This window comes from Mchenga conophoros, linkage group LG17 (genome assembly GCF_057382185.1).
Source record: "Mchenga conophoros isolate Kocher_MC1m ecotype Shallow Benthic linkage group LG17, M_conophoros_male_GT1.1, whole genome shotgun sequence".
Classification (NCBI taxonomy): Eukaryota; Metazoa; Chordata; class Actinopteri; order Cichliformes; family Cichlidae; genus Mchenga; species Mchenga conophoros.
This window is the reverse complement of record NC_140542.1, coordinates 17,472,419-17,487,296: the sequence shown is the minus strand read 5'-3', so window position 1 is coordinate 17,487,296 and position 14,878 is coordinate 17,472,419. Positions and strand designations below refer to the sequence as shown.

General features: G+C 45.4%; 1 protein-coding gene across 12 annotated transcripts in view; it reads right to left on the bottom strand.

Annotated features, from left to right (window-relative positions):
- Window positions 1–12,933, bottom strand: part of eps8a (EGFR pathway substrate 8a, signaling adaptor) — a 29,198-nt gene extending 16,265 nt beyond the window's left edge. For 6 of the 12 annotated variants that reach the window (XR_014889103.1, XM_085250893.1, XM_085250887.1 and 3 more), the window contains exons 1-3: window positions 12,753–12,932; window positions 4,247–4,334; window positions 2,445–2,512 (exon numbers count right to left, since the gene is read on the bottom strand). Coding sequence is in view for 11 of the 12 variants with exons in the window: in XM_085250893.1 (XP_085107019.1) it covers window positions 2,445–2,512; window positions 4,247–4,311 (133 nt within the window). In the remaining variant the exon portion in view is untranslated. Of the gene's footprint in view, window positions 1–2,444; window positions 2,513–4,246; window positions 4,335–9,769; window positions 9,916–12,752 lie in introns of those variants that run through there. The other 6 variants (XM_085250891.1, XM_085250890.1, XM_085250895.1 and 3 more) reach the window with 2 other exon arrangements.
- Between the last annotated feature and the right edge of the window lie 1,945 nt (window positions 12,934–14,878).

Here is a 14,878-nt window from a genome sequence, read left to right as displayed (position 1 = left end):
ATGGTTTTATGCTGCTCCAATGACCTATAAGTGACACTAAAGCAACACACATGACGATGCTCTGAATTAAGCAGAGAAGAAGAGTGAACCTGGACATGTGATGGATTAAAGGTGGTGTTTGCAGGAGGACGTCAGTAATTCAGCTGCTTCAGAGCCCCTCTGGAAGGAGGTGACAGATGTTATCAGCTGTGATGGGAACAAAGAGGCCGCTGAGAGCCGCAGATAAGAGCCAAATCTGCATCGTCACCATTATCTCCACCTGGCAGGAGGACCGGCACACAGCTGCTCACAAATCAGCGGCAAAGCAGCAGAACAACAGCCAACAGCGACGTCCTTGCTAGAGTCCATGTGTCGTTTCAGTTTTTAAACAAACTCATTCACATGTGCACCAACAGGTAATGGTTTCACAGATTACCCATGATGCTCCTCTCCACCAAGCGCCAGGACGTTTGGCTTTTATTTGTGTGAAAACAAAAACAGCATTGAATCCTTCAGCTCTCATCACAGAGGAACGACCTGAGCTCAGGCTGGAGCTTCTTCTTCACTTGAATAAATTTCCTGTTCACACACGGAGGAGGGATCACATGAAAGTTTTGCCTTAAAGTCCAGCTGTGTGTTTGCGCGTTTTGGACTTCCTGCAGGTTAGAGGGCGGGGCTAACTGGGTTTGTTGAGACTGTGAGGGACGCCATTCCGTCATTGGTCCCAGGAAATGTTAAAGTGACCTATGTGATCAAAACCGTTGTTTAATCTTGGTTACATGATCAAACACAGTGCTGACGTCTCTTTGGTGACCTGAAGCCTCCTCGGACATGGGCAGCAACTCCAAACAGCCCCTGGGCGACTGACAGGGATCAGAGCGAATTAGCAAAATAAACCTGGCAATGAAATCCTGAGCAGAGCTGAAAGTTCAAAAGTTTGGAGAACAGCAGCCGACTTTTATCCCACGAATGACCCGAGCAGCCAGAGTAACCAGATCCTACATCACTGAAAACATGTCTCAGAGGAAACACTGAGCCTCTGACGAGGTTAACCCTCAGCCGTCCAAATCCTGGTTGGAGTCTCTGGACACTGCAGATCTTCCTTCTGCCTCAGACACGGCAGAAAGTTTCAGCAGGAATCGTTCCTGCAGTGAGAACATTCACACACACAGCAGCTCCATAATCCTGCAGCTCCTGATCACATCACATTTACCTCACACTCAGCCTTAACTCAGCGCCTCCAACTGAAGTTTATATCAACAGTAGGCCCGCTGGACAGCTGTGGTAAATGTCAATGTGAGCATAAAATTTGATTTCCTGCTGATGAACTGAGGAGGCCTCAGTCAATGGCTGAAGAGTCTAAAGCTGGAGGTCTGAACTTCAGTCACATGTTCACTGAGGTAAAGTTCACTGTGACGGAGATCATAGGAGATAGAGACCAGGAGCTACTGCACACGTGTTCACAGTAAGACCTGAGGGCTAGCTCACACGAATCAAACATCTGTCCCATTACAGATGTTTGACAACACGAGTCGTACCCCCGAGTTTGGGCTTCAAACCTCTGTCTGAAGATAATCGATGCTTCACAAGAAACATCGACTCTGCAAACACGTAACGCCCAAACGAGGCAAAACACGACACACACACACACACACACACACACACACACACACACACTTTCATATCTTGGTGGGAACATCTAATTGACTTACCCTAACCATCAAAAATGAATGCCTAATCCTAACCATAGCCTAACTGTAACTTTCACACTAAAACCACATTTTGAGTCTCAAAATGCCTTCAATCTCATGGGGACAGCCTTTTGTTGCCATAACGGACTGTTGGCCCCCCCAAAAATAGTAAAATTCCAAGTTTTGGTCCTCACAAAGATATGTAAACGTGGTACACACGCAAACAAAAACACACACACACACACACGTCTCACTGTGACTTTTCTTTTTGTGTTTGGCAGACGAACGAAGAAAATAGATTTCGTCAGATCCTGTGAACAAAGATAAAGCAGATAATGAGGTCATGGATCATGTCTAATTTCTCTGAAACCCAATAAATCAAACAAAGATTCACAGGTGAACGGAACCTGCTCAGGTTCAGTTCACCTAACTCACCTGGAGTCTCAAACTCAACTCCAAGTCTCAGTTTGTTTCAAGAATAAAAGCACCTAAATCTGAAGTAATGAAGACTACAGCATGTGGTGTTCAGAGAAATCTGTGCATGTTGTTTAGTCCTCACTGACGTCATGACCTTAAACCATTTCTAACATCAGCTCCTCTCACAGGTAACATTCCCACCTGCAGACACCTTACAGTCAGCTACCCATTGTACCACCCCGATCACGGATGTCATCTCTGAACCAAGCTTTATTATAAATGAGGTCCAGAATGATCCAGGACAGCCTCACCATTTCCCAGGAGGAGGAGGGAGAAGGGAGGAAGGAGGGTCCTCACCGTAAAGAGCTTTGGCACTGGTCTTGGCTTTGTGCGTTGCAGGCTCTGGAGATGGAGCATCATGGCCGCTGGGACAGAAAGCAGAACAGAGTTAGGAAGTCAAAGGTCAGATCTGAGATCAGCTGATGATGCAACCAACAGCAGCTTCTGATTGGACGCCAGGTGATTTTACCTGACAGGGATACTGCGTGAGTGTTTGATTTTATTTCACTTCATCTCTGAGGTGTCCGAGTTTGGCTTCTGTTACAGTTTTATTTATGATGTCACTTCCTGCCTCCCCTCCTGTGCTGATCTCAAACCGGCATCCCGCCTGTGTCACTCGATACTTTTGCACGTTCACACTTTAATTCGCCACATGAAGACGTTTATAATGAATGAGCGCGATTACAGACTACATCAGAGCCACGCCGGCACAAAACCTGACACCTTACAGGAAGCGCAGCACAGCAGCTGGTCATGTGACACACCGCTGATGATTGCCACACAAATGAATCTGTGCCAGGAACTCACAGGAAGTTATTCTTATGAAGTTATACGCGAGACCCTCTTTAAATGATTATTGACTTTATAAATAAATAAAATCAATAATCATTGATTTCAGATCAATATCCAGTCTCCATATATGACTCCAAGCCAGAGAAATTAGCTGGTCTATCCCAGATTATCCTCTTATGTGGGCAGGGACACGCTGATGTTTTTAGGGCTGGGGACAGTGAATAAACACACGAACCAGGAAAAACAGAACGGTCCTGCTTCAGAACCAGAAACCATGAGATCCGGTCTCTGCTCCTCCAGAGGTCAGACAGCTGCTTCCTGTCCACATCTCAGTTTATTTCTTAATAACACCGTCACAGAAGCAGATGCCTCGGTATAGACGTAACAGAGACCAGTAAAGCTCCTGAAGCGTGTCCGGTTTGAGTTTTCATTAATTTTTAATCTGAGGTTTTCTCAGAGAGAAGCTGAGCTGCAGTAATATTTAACTTCTACTGCTGCGAGACGAGAAGCGTCAGCACGGATAAGAAACTCAGAGACGCTTTCAGTTGGCCACAAAAATCCTCCAAAAACTGTCATTTTACAAACAAACAACAAAAGTTCTGACTTAACCATTAAAATTGTTTAATGGGCACTACTCAGTAATAACTGGAATTATTAACAAAACTGAACATTGTCATGCACACTTCAAATACATTTAAAATTGAAACTGTAAATATTTTTTAAGCTTTACCAAAGACTATACAAAAGTATGTTTTAAATAATAATTACTATTTTATAATAATTCATAATACAAGACTTACTAATGAAAGATTTCAGTCGTTACAATTAATCTGCAGTTAAACTTAAATTTACTCAGTTCATTTACGTCACAAATTTATGGTTGTATTTTATGGTATTTTTAAAAAGAAAAGTTGTAGTTTTGTAATCTTATTTTGAAATCTGTTGAATATTTAAAACTAATACTTACCAAATTGTTTAAACTATTTTAAAAATAGCCACAAAATATACACACAACGAAAATTGAAACTGTTCAAAATAAAATGTTTTATACATTAACCTCAGTTATTTACTTAAAGAATTGATGAACGAAATTTACCAGAGTCCAGTAAAAGCTCAGTATTAAAATAAAACTTTAAAAACCTGAAGAGATTCTCTTATTTCAGAAACAATCAGTGTCACAGAAACAGCACAGGTTATGCCTCATATCAGAGTAAGCATTATTAACAGTGTTTCACATTCAAAAAGTGACCATGTGAGCTAACGTGGCTAACATGGCCAATAGCAGAAAAGGCTGCTGGGAAACTCACTTGATGGGCGAGCTGTAGGAGCCGAAGACGCCCGAGGCGAGAGCTGGAGGTTCGTATCCGTTCATGCTGCTTCACGGTGGACCATCAGCTGGAAGAGACGCAGACGCACCATGAGTCACATGACCACACTGCTGGGTCAAAGGCTAGCTCCGGGTAAATGTAATACATTTATCTGCTGTGACCAAACATCTGCACAAAGCTCATACCTCCTGACACTACTGGAATGCACTGGTGCCGTAAAACCACAATTTTATTGATATATGCTGAGGCGTCAAAACTCATCATTTTACTAAAACTAAATTAGTGGAAACGGCACAAAAAAGGCCAAACAGCAGCTCTTCAGAGGCCTGTGGGTCCCCTAAAACTCTATAACTCCTAAAAGCTGAAAATGAAGCTGCCACGCTGCCGTTCCTCTGACATCCAGCAGAGGCAGCAGTGGTTCAACCTGTAAGGTATGGACGCTACGATGACAGAGCAACCACCTGACCGCCAACATGGCTGCTGCGAGTACTGCCAGAGCATCCAGGATGGCTGCTGAAACGCGAGGGTTTAATCTGGATGTTTCTGAGTGCTGAGTGGCGAGTCGCCCTCAGAGAGTTCATCTCATTAATGGCTCGTTGGGCGTTCCCCACGGAGCGGCAGGGAAATTAAAACTGCGTGGCACACAAAGGGGGCCCGAGCATATTTATGGTAGTTAATGACACAGTATGTACAGTGCAGCCACGCGTGATTACTTTTCCCACAGCGCCATTCAGCTGGGACTCATAGCCATGGTAACCAGGCTGCAGCCATACTGTTTGTGCTGCAGAGGAGGAAAACCTGTGAGACCGCAATCAGGGAGAGATGAGTCCACAGCAGGAAGTGATGTAACGACAGCAGAGTGAAAATACCAAAACACCATCTCAAAATACACTGGCTGGTTAGCTCCTCCGATCATGAGCCCTCGCGGGTGACAGCAGCAGAAACATGAGGACACAAAGGTGAGGAAGAGTCAAGGTACAGGCATTACAACCCAAACCAACTGAGACTAGGGCCAAGGCCGGATCTGTGACCTCATCGAGACCCTGCCTCCAGTGTGACAGGAAGCCATCACAACCCCAAATAAGCCCAATATACGTCAATGTTTTCAAAAGGTACAAAGACAGCAGATACAGAAAGCAATGAAGAAGAACCAACCACATAATCCGCTGTGTGCTTCTCCACTAAACCAATACAATCCAAACGCAGGAACACCGCCACTGATTAATGACGTTCAGAAAATAAATTTTTTTGAAAATCCAGTTCAGCTCTAAATGTTCATGTCTGAAGGCTGTGATGTCTCTGGTGGGCGGTGACGCTACTGCAGGATCGTTTGAGTGTTTCGAAATTTGAATGATCATTTACGTTTTACTCCACCATCAGCATCTGGCTTGATTCTACACTGATTCCAAATTTGTCATCCTGACTTTAACTTGCTCACCTGAGCACGTCCACCCACCTGTGCAGCCCCAGTGGCTTTAAATCCTCATCATTACTCCCACAAAGCCCCGCCCACTCTGATGGATATGAAGTTAATTTTCCACCACCTCCTCCTGACACCCCAGGAAGCTGAAGGGGTCAAAGATCACGCTGGTTAGGCTCAGTTTTGTCATCTCTATTTGCTCTGGGAGGAGATGCGGTCACCACGGCGAGAGCCACTTCTTCTTTTCTCACTTATCTTAGGCGGGGCATCAATGGCGCTGTGAGGTCAGCAAGCTTTACGATAACGAGGCGTTTACAGCATGATTGTTTAAATAGAGTTTCCTGAACGTTTCCCGGTATCCTTCACTCAGCAGGAGGAAGGTGGGGATTAGGTGTGTGTAGAGTTAAAGCTCCTTACCGATCCTGTGACACACACTTTAATCCTTTAAATGCCATGTGGATTTCAAAGTAAAAGCACACAGATTTAAACTGGTTTGTAGTGCTGGGCGATATGACGATATATATCGTGTGAACGATAGAAAAATGGCTATCGTGCCGTTTGTCTTCTGTCGTTTCTAACCTAATTTTATAATTTATTACATAAAATATATAATTAAATAGCCTGGGGCAAATATATCAGCGTTGTCTTCTCACTATACATACTCTATTTTCTCTTGCGTAAATTTAAAAAAAAAAAAAAAAAAAAAAGGAAAAAGGTTTTTCACAAAGAAACTCCGTCTTGTTGTTTTGCGACATGGTGCTGCTTTACGTGCACCCAGATTTGCAACATGCTTTACAGTAACTCAAAACGATGGATGCGCGACAGGTTGCAGTTTCATGCCCGGACATGCAACAGGACGGCTACACAGGCAGCTCAAGAAGAAGCACTTTTACCGAATCTGGCATTTGGTTATAATTTTTGAAAAACAAAACAAAACAAAAAAATTAAAAGTGAAGGCCACAGCTGTTTTCATTTGATACATTTATATTGCTGCACTAAAATGTATGTTTGTCATTTTTGTGACAGTTCCGTTAAATGTCTCTTCAAAATAAAGTTGGAGAAAAGAAACTTTTCAGAGAATAACTGGAAACGTGGCAATATTGTGGTATATCGTGATATAAAATAATTCATATCGTGATAAATATTTTTTCCATATCGCCCAGCACTACTGGTTTGTGTCAGGAAAAGAAAAAGTTCACTTTGATTCTCGCTGTGAGTCACACCTAAAAGCCCCCTCAGTTACCCACAGTCGTATCAGGCTACAAAAAATAAAATGCCATGTTTATTATGAGTGTACATTATGAATATAGGACGCTGTGATGTCACAAAAATATGGATGTGAGGACAGGTCGGCTTTCAAAGGAACTCCAGCTGTGAATAATAAATGTGTTGAGGTGAGCGGCGGGAGGAGAGGAGAGTGACATGTTAAAGAAAAGAGATGAAGCAGGGAGTCACCAGGCTGATAAGAACGTCCTTGTCGGTCACTCATTAACTGTGTGTTTGATCTGGGAGGCGTTTCCACGCCGACACTGGAAAAACACCCTGCTCGAGCCGCCACACGCTCTGGGCCTCTAGACCTGGAAAGGTCTGACATGAAGCAAGAATCGTGAGACTCCACCCACATAAAAGAGATGACACTGATGTCAGGGTTCAGAAGGTCACCGCAGCACCGTCGGCTTCCCTCCATCTTTACTCCGACAACAAACATCCACCTCACAGCGTTCCACTGAAACAAATTCAGGATCAAACTCTAATACAAGTGAAGGTGGAGAAGAACACACACCCTCAATCCAGTGCTCCGCTCACACTGCATCCATGTTTCAGAGAGAAGACATTTTCTACAACTCCTCCTTTTAGTTTAAATCTCAGAGTTTTTCCCATTTCCTCACTGATGTTTCTCAGTGCAGATGGTGAACGAACTCTGCTCATCTCTCAGATATTAAACTGCTTGTGAAACAGCTCTGTTACCATGGAAACTGCTTCTGGTGTCTGCCGCTGCCTCACAAACCATCAGCTGACACAGGAGAGCCATCGCCGCCACGTCTCATCCGCTCAATCACAACTTCATCACCGTGCCCCTCCAATTTTCAGTTTTCCAGTCCCTGATCTCAGATGGCGGTCATGAGTCATGTGACTGGCTTCACAGTGAGGAGACATTGATTAACGTCCTCCGATTGGTCTGTAACCCAAATACTGAGCGTGTTCTGCAGCTTCAGCAGGAGGAACAGTTTGATGCCTCAAAGTTCACTTTCAAATCTTTTATGACACGTTTATTTTCATGTTCTCTAGTTTTATATTTTTCTGTAAATTATTTTGACTTCTTTAACTCTTTTCTTTATTATTTTATTTACATTTGTGAGAATTTTTCTTAGGTGGTGTATTTTTTTTTTTAAATCAGTTTTCATGACTTTCTTGTAACTTCAATTATTTGCAGTGTTTTGTCTCATTTCCAATTTTATTTAATCATGTCTCTTTAGATTTCCCTGGTTTCTTTTTCTAGCAAGTACCTTTAAAAACATAATTTCATTCATTTATTTCTTCATTTTTTTATTTTATAGTGTTATTTTTAATCAGTTTTTAAAGATTGTTGCAGATTTGAATGTGAACTGTATGTTGAAGAAACACTTTATTAAATAAAAAGGTAAAACAAAAATTGCCTCAGTGATCGGGTCACTGACACCAATTCGCTCACAGCTCCATCACCTCCGGAAAAGATCCATACTCATCAGCAGTGACCGTGTGGTGCTGACATTGGACACTGCAGCACGTGTTCGCCAGCTGACCCGCTTTCAGACCCACAGCTGGAGGCACCTTTCCACCTGCAGTTTGTTCAAGAGCAGGTCCGCGAGGGCCGGCGCAGTAAAGGAGGCTAAAAATAATCCTGAGTAATCCTGAAAGTGCTGAAGTCTTCATTCCTGCTCAGAGGGTCACGGTGCCCATTACAGGCGGCCTCGTTACACCGGCTCACAGCAAGGGAGTACCGAGGAGCACACTGCACAGAGTGAGTGGAGAGTGGCTCGTCTCTGTGAGAGTGAGTTTCAGTGAACAAGTGTATCTACAAACACACCGAGCATCATTGACTGACACAGATTGTGGCAGGCACGGCAGCAGTCACAACCATGACCTGCTGACATCATGGAGGTCACACTGAAGGGCACTTCAAACAGTTTCAGCAGAAACTTCCTCCAGTCAGAGCCACAGAACTGAACTGATCTCAAAGAAGTTCTGAGCTCTGATTACACCTGCCGCCAAACACAAACACGCCCCGTGGGCCTGCTGATTGGTCAATCCACCTCGTCAGCAGGTATTTGAGACAAAAGCGGAAAAGAATAAAGAGGCGTCCACGCCAGCTGAATGAATCAAATGGTTTGATTACCTCTTCAGCATGCCATCGTGTTTGGCAAAGGCCTGATAACAAGCCATTCATTTGATTCGGGTGTGTGGGAACAAGGATGCATCTAAAAGCTGCAGGACAGTAGCTCTCGAGGACCGGGACTGGGCACCCTTGATTTACACCCTGAGGACAGACAGGAAACCTTTGGCACCGTGAGCTGAACCGGCTCAAACTGCCAAACTGCAGCCTCAGAGTGACGACTGCAGCGGATCCAAAAATCGCAGCATAAAAGCAACTTCCTGTTGTCTCCTCAGGAGCTCTGATACAATGTTTTGTGCCACGTGGATCATTCACAGACATTCAGTCCCTGTTTATTGGTCCTAAATTCTGTTCAGGTTAGGATAAACCCCGCCCACTCACATCAGCAGTTCTCTTCGCTTCCATTGGAGGGAGTATCAGTCACTTGTCTGACTGAGGTTTGGGTTTAACAAAGATCTCCTCGGGACTCAAAACATCTGGCTGCAGATGCTGTGATTCATGATAAACTAAGATCGTTGTGACCTGAGACCACCAGTTTGTGAGAGACAGCCAATCACAGGAAGCAGCTTTGAAAGGGAGGAGTTAGAACTTGGAGAGCGGATTATTCTGAATCCAGAAATTGAACCGCGGAATCCTTGCAGCAGACAAACCCACAGACGGCGTCTTCTCAGACCACAAAGCCTCGGTAACAAACCAAGCGAGCACCTACCTGTCCAAGTCGTCCACAGGTGAGCGGAGTGTGAGGTCGATGCCGCAGACGGCTCAAATAAAGCTTCTCTGACTCCAAGCATCATGTGGTGGATTAGCGAGGATCCAGGGCTTGGTGCAGCACCGGGATTCGCTGCAGCAGCGAGTTGGCGTCCAGGATCCTCTGCTTTAAGCCTGACTAATCACTAATGACGGACAGGTGGGGGATAGGGAAGGGGCGGGGCTTCCAACTGACAGGTGGCAGTGGAAACACCGAGTGGGCTTAAAACTCTCAGTTTACTCTGTGCAGAAGAGTCATGCAACACCCAATACTGTTATCAAAACTGGTCGCTAAGGAAATGTGCGGTTTATTTTTGTTTTCTTTTAGAATAAATGACTCATTGTGAGGGAAACGCATCTTATCAGCAGGCCACGCCCACCGCACCCATGGAGATCAATAAAGTTTAATCTAACCTGCAGCGATAATGGGTCCTGATTCATCTGTGGTGCTGACCCGCTTTAAAAATAAAATGTTATTTGTTTCACACAGCTGCTGCCTGATGACATCACACTTCAGTGTCACGATTACTTATTGATCTTCAGCAGCTGATCAACAGAGCCTCTGATTCAGACTCAAAGCTTCTCCTGAAGCTCAGAGTGCAGACAGATCTTCAGTTATTGATCAGTTATTGCTCACAGGTCATCTGGACTGGATCAGAAGTTTGATCAGCAGAGAAGAAGAACCTGGGATTTGTTGATCTGGCATTTCATGGCTTCATAAACCAAATGTGTCCCCATGACTCCTCTTTGACGATTCAGTAGTGTCACAGAAACCAAACACCAGTCTCCAGGCAGGACTTTAATACCTGATGATATCACCGACTCTGATCAGGTACCTAACACACGTGAGCGTGTTGTTGTGTTTCCTTCTTCTGTTGTTGGATCCTCGAGTAGAGCACAGCAAATGTCCTCGGATTCTTCTCACCGAGCTTTGTGCATCGCAGCGCCCCCAACAGGTCAAAGTCTCAACTTTCAGATTCAACTTCCTGTTTCTGAGTACAGTCTCATCTCTGATTGGTCCATGCTGATTGGTCCATGCTGCCCTCCGTGTGGAGGATGGGGCAGGCGGGCCGTGGTGTGCTTCAGTAAATGAAGAGTCAGTCCCTCAGGAGGTCCTGAGCTCCTTTACTTCCTGTCTTTGCTCCTTACGACAGCGTGTGATACCTGGTGTTAGGTGAGACAGGTGAGTCGCAGGTGAAACAGGTGTGCCGACGCCCTTGCCTCCTCTTTGTTCTGCTAAAAATCAGACCGCTGGCTCAGTCCGAAACCCGACTCCCAACCGGCCCCAGTTTCCCATTTCAAAGCCATAATCCTGTAGCAACACCTGGCAGGTACGGTTACATCACACTGTCGTCACAGCAACCACAACACAGCCAAACAGGGAGAGCTCCAGGGAGACGCCCAGAAGATGGGACAGACGTTTTTCACTTTGATCTCAGAGTTCATGGGAAAAGTTTATAAGTGATATCATCATAATGCGTGTTTCCACTCCATTTGTACCTGCTGTTGACATCACACACAGACCCTCATGACAACACGTCCACTGACCCTGGAGTCAGTTATGGTGCACAGTACAGCACAGTTAAGACCCGCTCACCATGGACAAAACCCTCCAACCACCAAGCTGAACACAATCAGAGGTGGAGTGGAGCAGCACAGGCATGGAAACATCCAGAAATATCCTGCGAGGCTCTCAGGAGGATGGCAGGCTGACGATGGTTCCCATGAAGAGCACTGATCCAAGACCAGCTGTGGCCTGCAGCAGCCTGACAGGAAGCCCACATACAAACACTCGATTACACAACCAGCTCAAAGGTCCTCCAACTGTTCAGCTTCAGAGCCCGCTGACCTTTGACCTGCAGGAAAAACAACCCCATCTTCCAGCAGTAAACACACACACAGCTGAAGCAGGTCTGATCACACCTTCTGTCAGAACCACTTCAGTGAAGTAACAGTGACCTAGACGTGACCTCAGAGAGGCTCATTATGGTGTATGGGGGAAGGAGCTTTCTGATAAACATCAGGTGACTGTGACCCGGTCAGGTCACTCACCTAGCTGCTCTGCTCTCGGCAGTGATGGCACGAGGTTCAGTGCACCACATGAATCCAGGTGTTAGCCGGTACCACCGGGAGGAGCAGAGAGCTTCCAGGCCGAGCCGAACAAGTGGAGCACCGGGCAGCCCTGTGCATATAGCCGGGGAGGGTCGCCTGCTGCCTGGGCCGCCTCACACACCTGCCCGCTGACTGCTCGGATCCGCCATCAAAAGCAGGCAGGTGTTTTTATTCCGGAGAGAGCGAGCACCCGGGCGCAGGGAGGAGCTGCCCTTCACCTTCATTTACTATTATGAACACACAGTGTGCCAAACTCCATTTAAGATTCTGTTGATTTAGGAAGAACTGGACTCCAGCCAGAATAAATGAAGGTGTGGGCTGTAAATGAGAAGCTGGGAGCTGAAATGGAAGCTTCCAGCCATTCCGGCGCACACACTGCCCGCTCCTAGCACCTCTATCCGGAATAAACTGGCATTAAAGTTGGTCTTTAGCTCCAGTCACCCATCCACTAAGACTCTTTGAGACACACCAACAGCAACAGAGAGCGCGGCCATAAAAGTTTAATTTACACTCACTTGAGCCCTGTCTGTGTTTTTGAGTGAAGCCGAACTGAGGCCGAGACACTGGAGCTTCAGGTAAAGAGGACTCGGGTATGTGTGTGCGCGCGCGCGGTCACAGCTTCACTGTGTGTGATCTTTCCGGCGGAATCTGGTGTGGGAGCCCGTGACCGCAGGGCTGCTGCCACAGAGCAGAGGGCAGCTCAGCTGCTCCGGTCCGCAGTTCCACTAAGGTCAGAGGCTCGAAGCCGCTCACAGACCACCACCCACGGCTCAGAGCCGCCGGACTAACCCGGACCTCAACGCCCCCCCTCCGCGGCGGATCAGGAGACTCACCTGCAGGTGCGGCTTCAAAAATCCCGAGGTCACAGAGACATGGCACAGTCCGCGCTGAGAGCTCCGGGCGCTTCACCGGCTCCTGCCTGCACTCTGTGTCTGAATAACTGCACTCCTGTTCGGCTGCGGGAGCTCCTAGCGGAGATTAATCTGCGGCTGACTCTGGATCAGCTTTAAAGCAACGGACCGCAGTAGAGGGCGGTGTGTGCCCTGAGTGAGGACTGACAGGACAGTCTGCCTACTTGACCACGCCTCCTTCACGCCAATCAGGTCGTTAAGTCTGACGTCACTAGCCGTGTCTGGGCCTAAACTCTGCTGCAGGTCCATATATCAAATGATTACTCAGCATTACTGAGAGTTGAAACACTGTCTAAAGTCTTTCATCTTTAATAAAATGATCAGCGTTCTGCTCTACCAGGTGTAACAATTGAGTTTAACATCCAGGCATCCATGAAAACGGAATTTATGACATTTAACGGAGTTAGAAGTTAGCAGGAAGTTAGCTCGCTAGCTTCTATCTAAATACAATATAGCATGTCCTGACTGCGGGGTTTTGGACGTGATAACAGAGCTGTACGTTTGAATTTGTTTCCAAAACCCCGCAGTCAGGACATGCTATATTGTATTTAGATAGAAGCTAGCGAGCTAACTTCCTGCTAACTTCTAACTCCGTTAAATGTCATAAATTCCGTTTTCATGGATGCCTGGATGTTAAACTCAATTGTTACAACTGGTAGAGCAGAACGCTGATCATTTTATTAAAGATGAAAGACTTTAGACAGTGTTTCAACTCTCAGTAATGCTGAGTAATCATTTGATATATGGACCTGCAGCAGAGTTTAGGCCCAGACACGGCTAGTGACGTCAGACTGAACAATCGGATAATATGAACTAATGAAATAGTTATGATATTGGTAATACAGAGAAATAAAAAACAAAAATAACTGGAAACATTTTATTATCAATATTTTTTTATTGAAGTTACAGTGTGTCAATTTTTCACTAACAGATGTCAGTAGCTGGAGTCTGCTGAGTTTTGTTTTCTTAACCCTCCCAAATCAAGAGCATAATCCTAGCTACGGTGGCTGCTGTAGGACAAAAATGTTTTAATCAGCCAAGCGAGATCAAAGACACTGAATCTAGATTTTACCTCATAACAACTGGCATATTTCTACTACTTTTTAAAAAATACATTATAAACACATTTGAATAATATCAATACTTACCAATAAATCTGGTTCAGATCTGGCTCGGAGTTTTCCCTCTTGCAAAGGCTGGCAGTGTGTATCTGTTTACTCTGGAGGAGGCTGCAAAACTTCATGAAAGGACTCAGACATAAATAAATGGTAAATGGCCTGCATTTGTATAGCGCTTTACTAGTCCCTAAGGACCTCAAAGCGCTTTACACTACATTCAGTCATTCACCCATTCACACACACATTCACACACTGGCAATGGCAAGCTACATTGTAGCCACAGCTGCCCTGGGGCGCACTGACATGAGTCGATGACTCAGTTATTAAGCTCAGATCCCACTGATAAAAACTATAGGTGAGCTGCTGAGGATATGCTGAACTTTTCTGCCGTAACACTGCTGTTTGTTCCACTGCTGGGCTACGCTAGCTGCTACTAACATCCATTAGCTTCTGTTAGCATCTGTTAGCCCTGTCTATAACACAGTGTAAAAACGTAATTAACCTGTTTTTATATTAGATGGATTTTACATTATTGTGGATTGAATGTTATTAGTGCACCAGTTCAGTGCTCGCCACTGAAAGCTATAAATATCTTAAAAATATTCCAAAATGAGGGACATATTGATTTTTGATCTATAAATGTCTCAATTAACCAATAATCTTCAATTTATTGAGACAGTGCTGATCAGGTCACCTAAAGCTGCCTTCCAGCCTACACTCAGGGAAGAAGGGGGCCCTCGCAGTGATAAGGCAGCGAGGGCCCCCCCTGCTGGGACAGGACACACTCAGCAACAGAGAGGCAGAACCTCTGCCTGCAGTAAAACACCATGGTACTAATACTCACTAAAAGTATCCGAGTATAGTCAGGACTCTTCCACGTGGCCTGAACCCAGAGATCAGTTTGTTAGCCAGAATCCTCAGGGAGAAGAG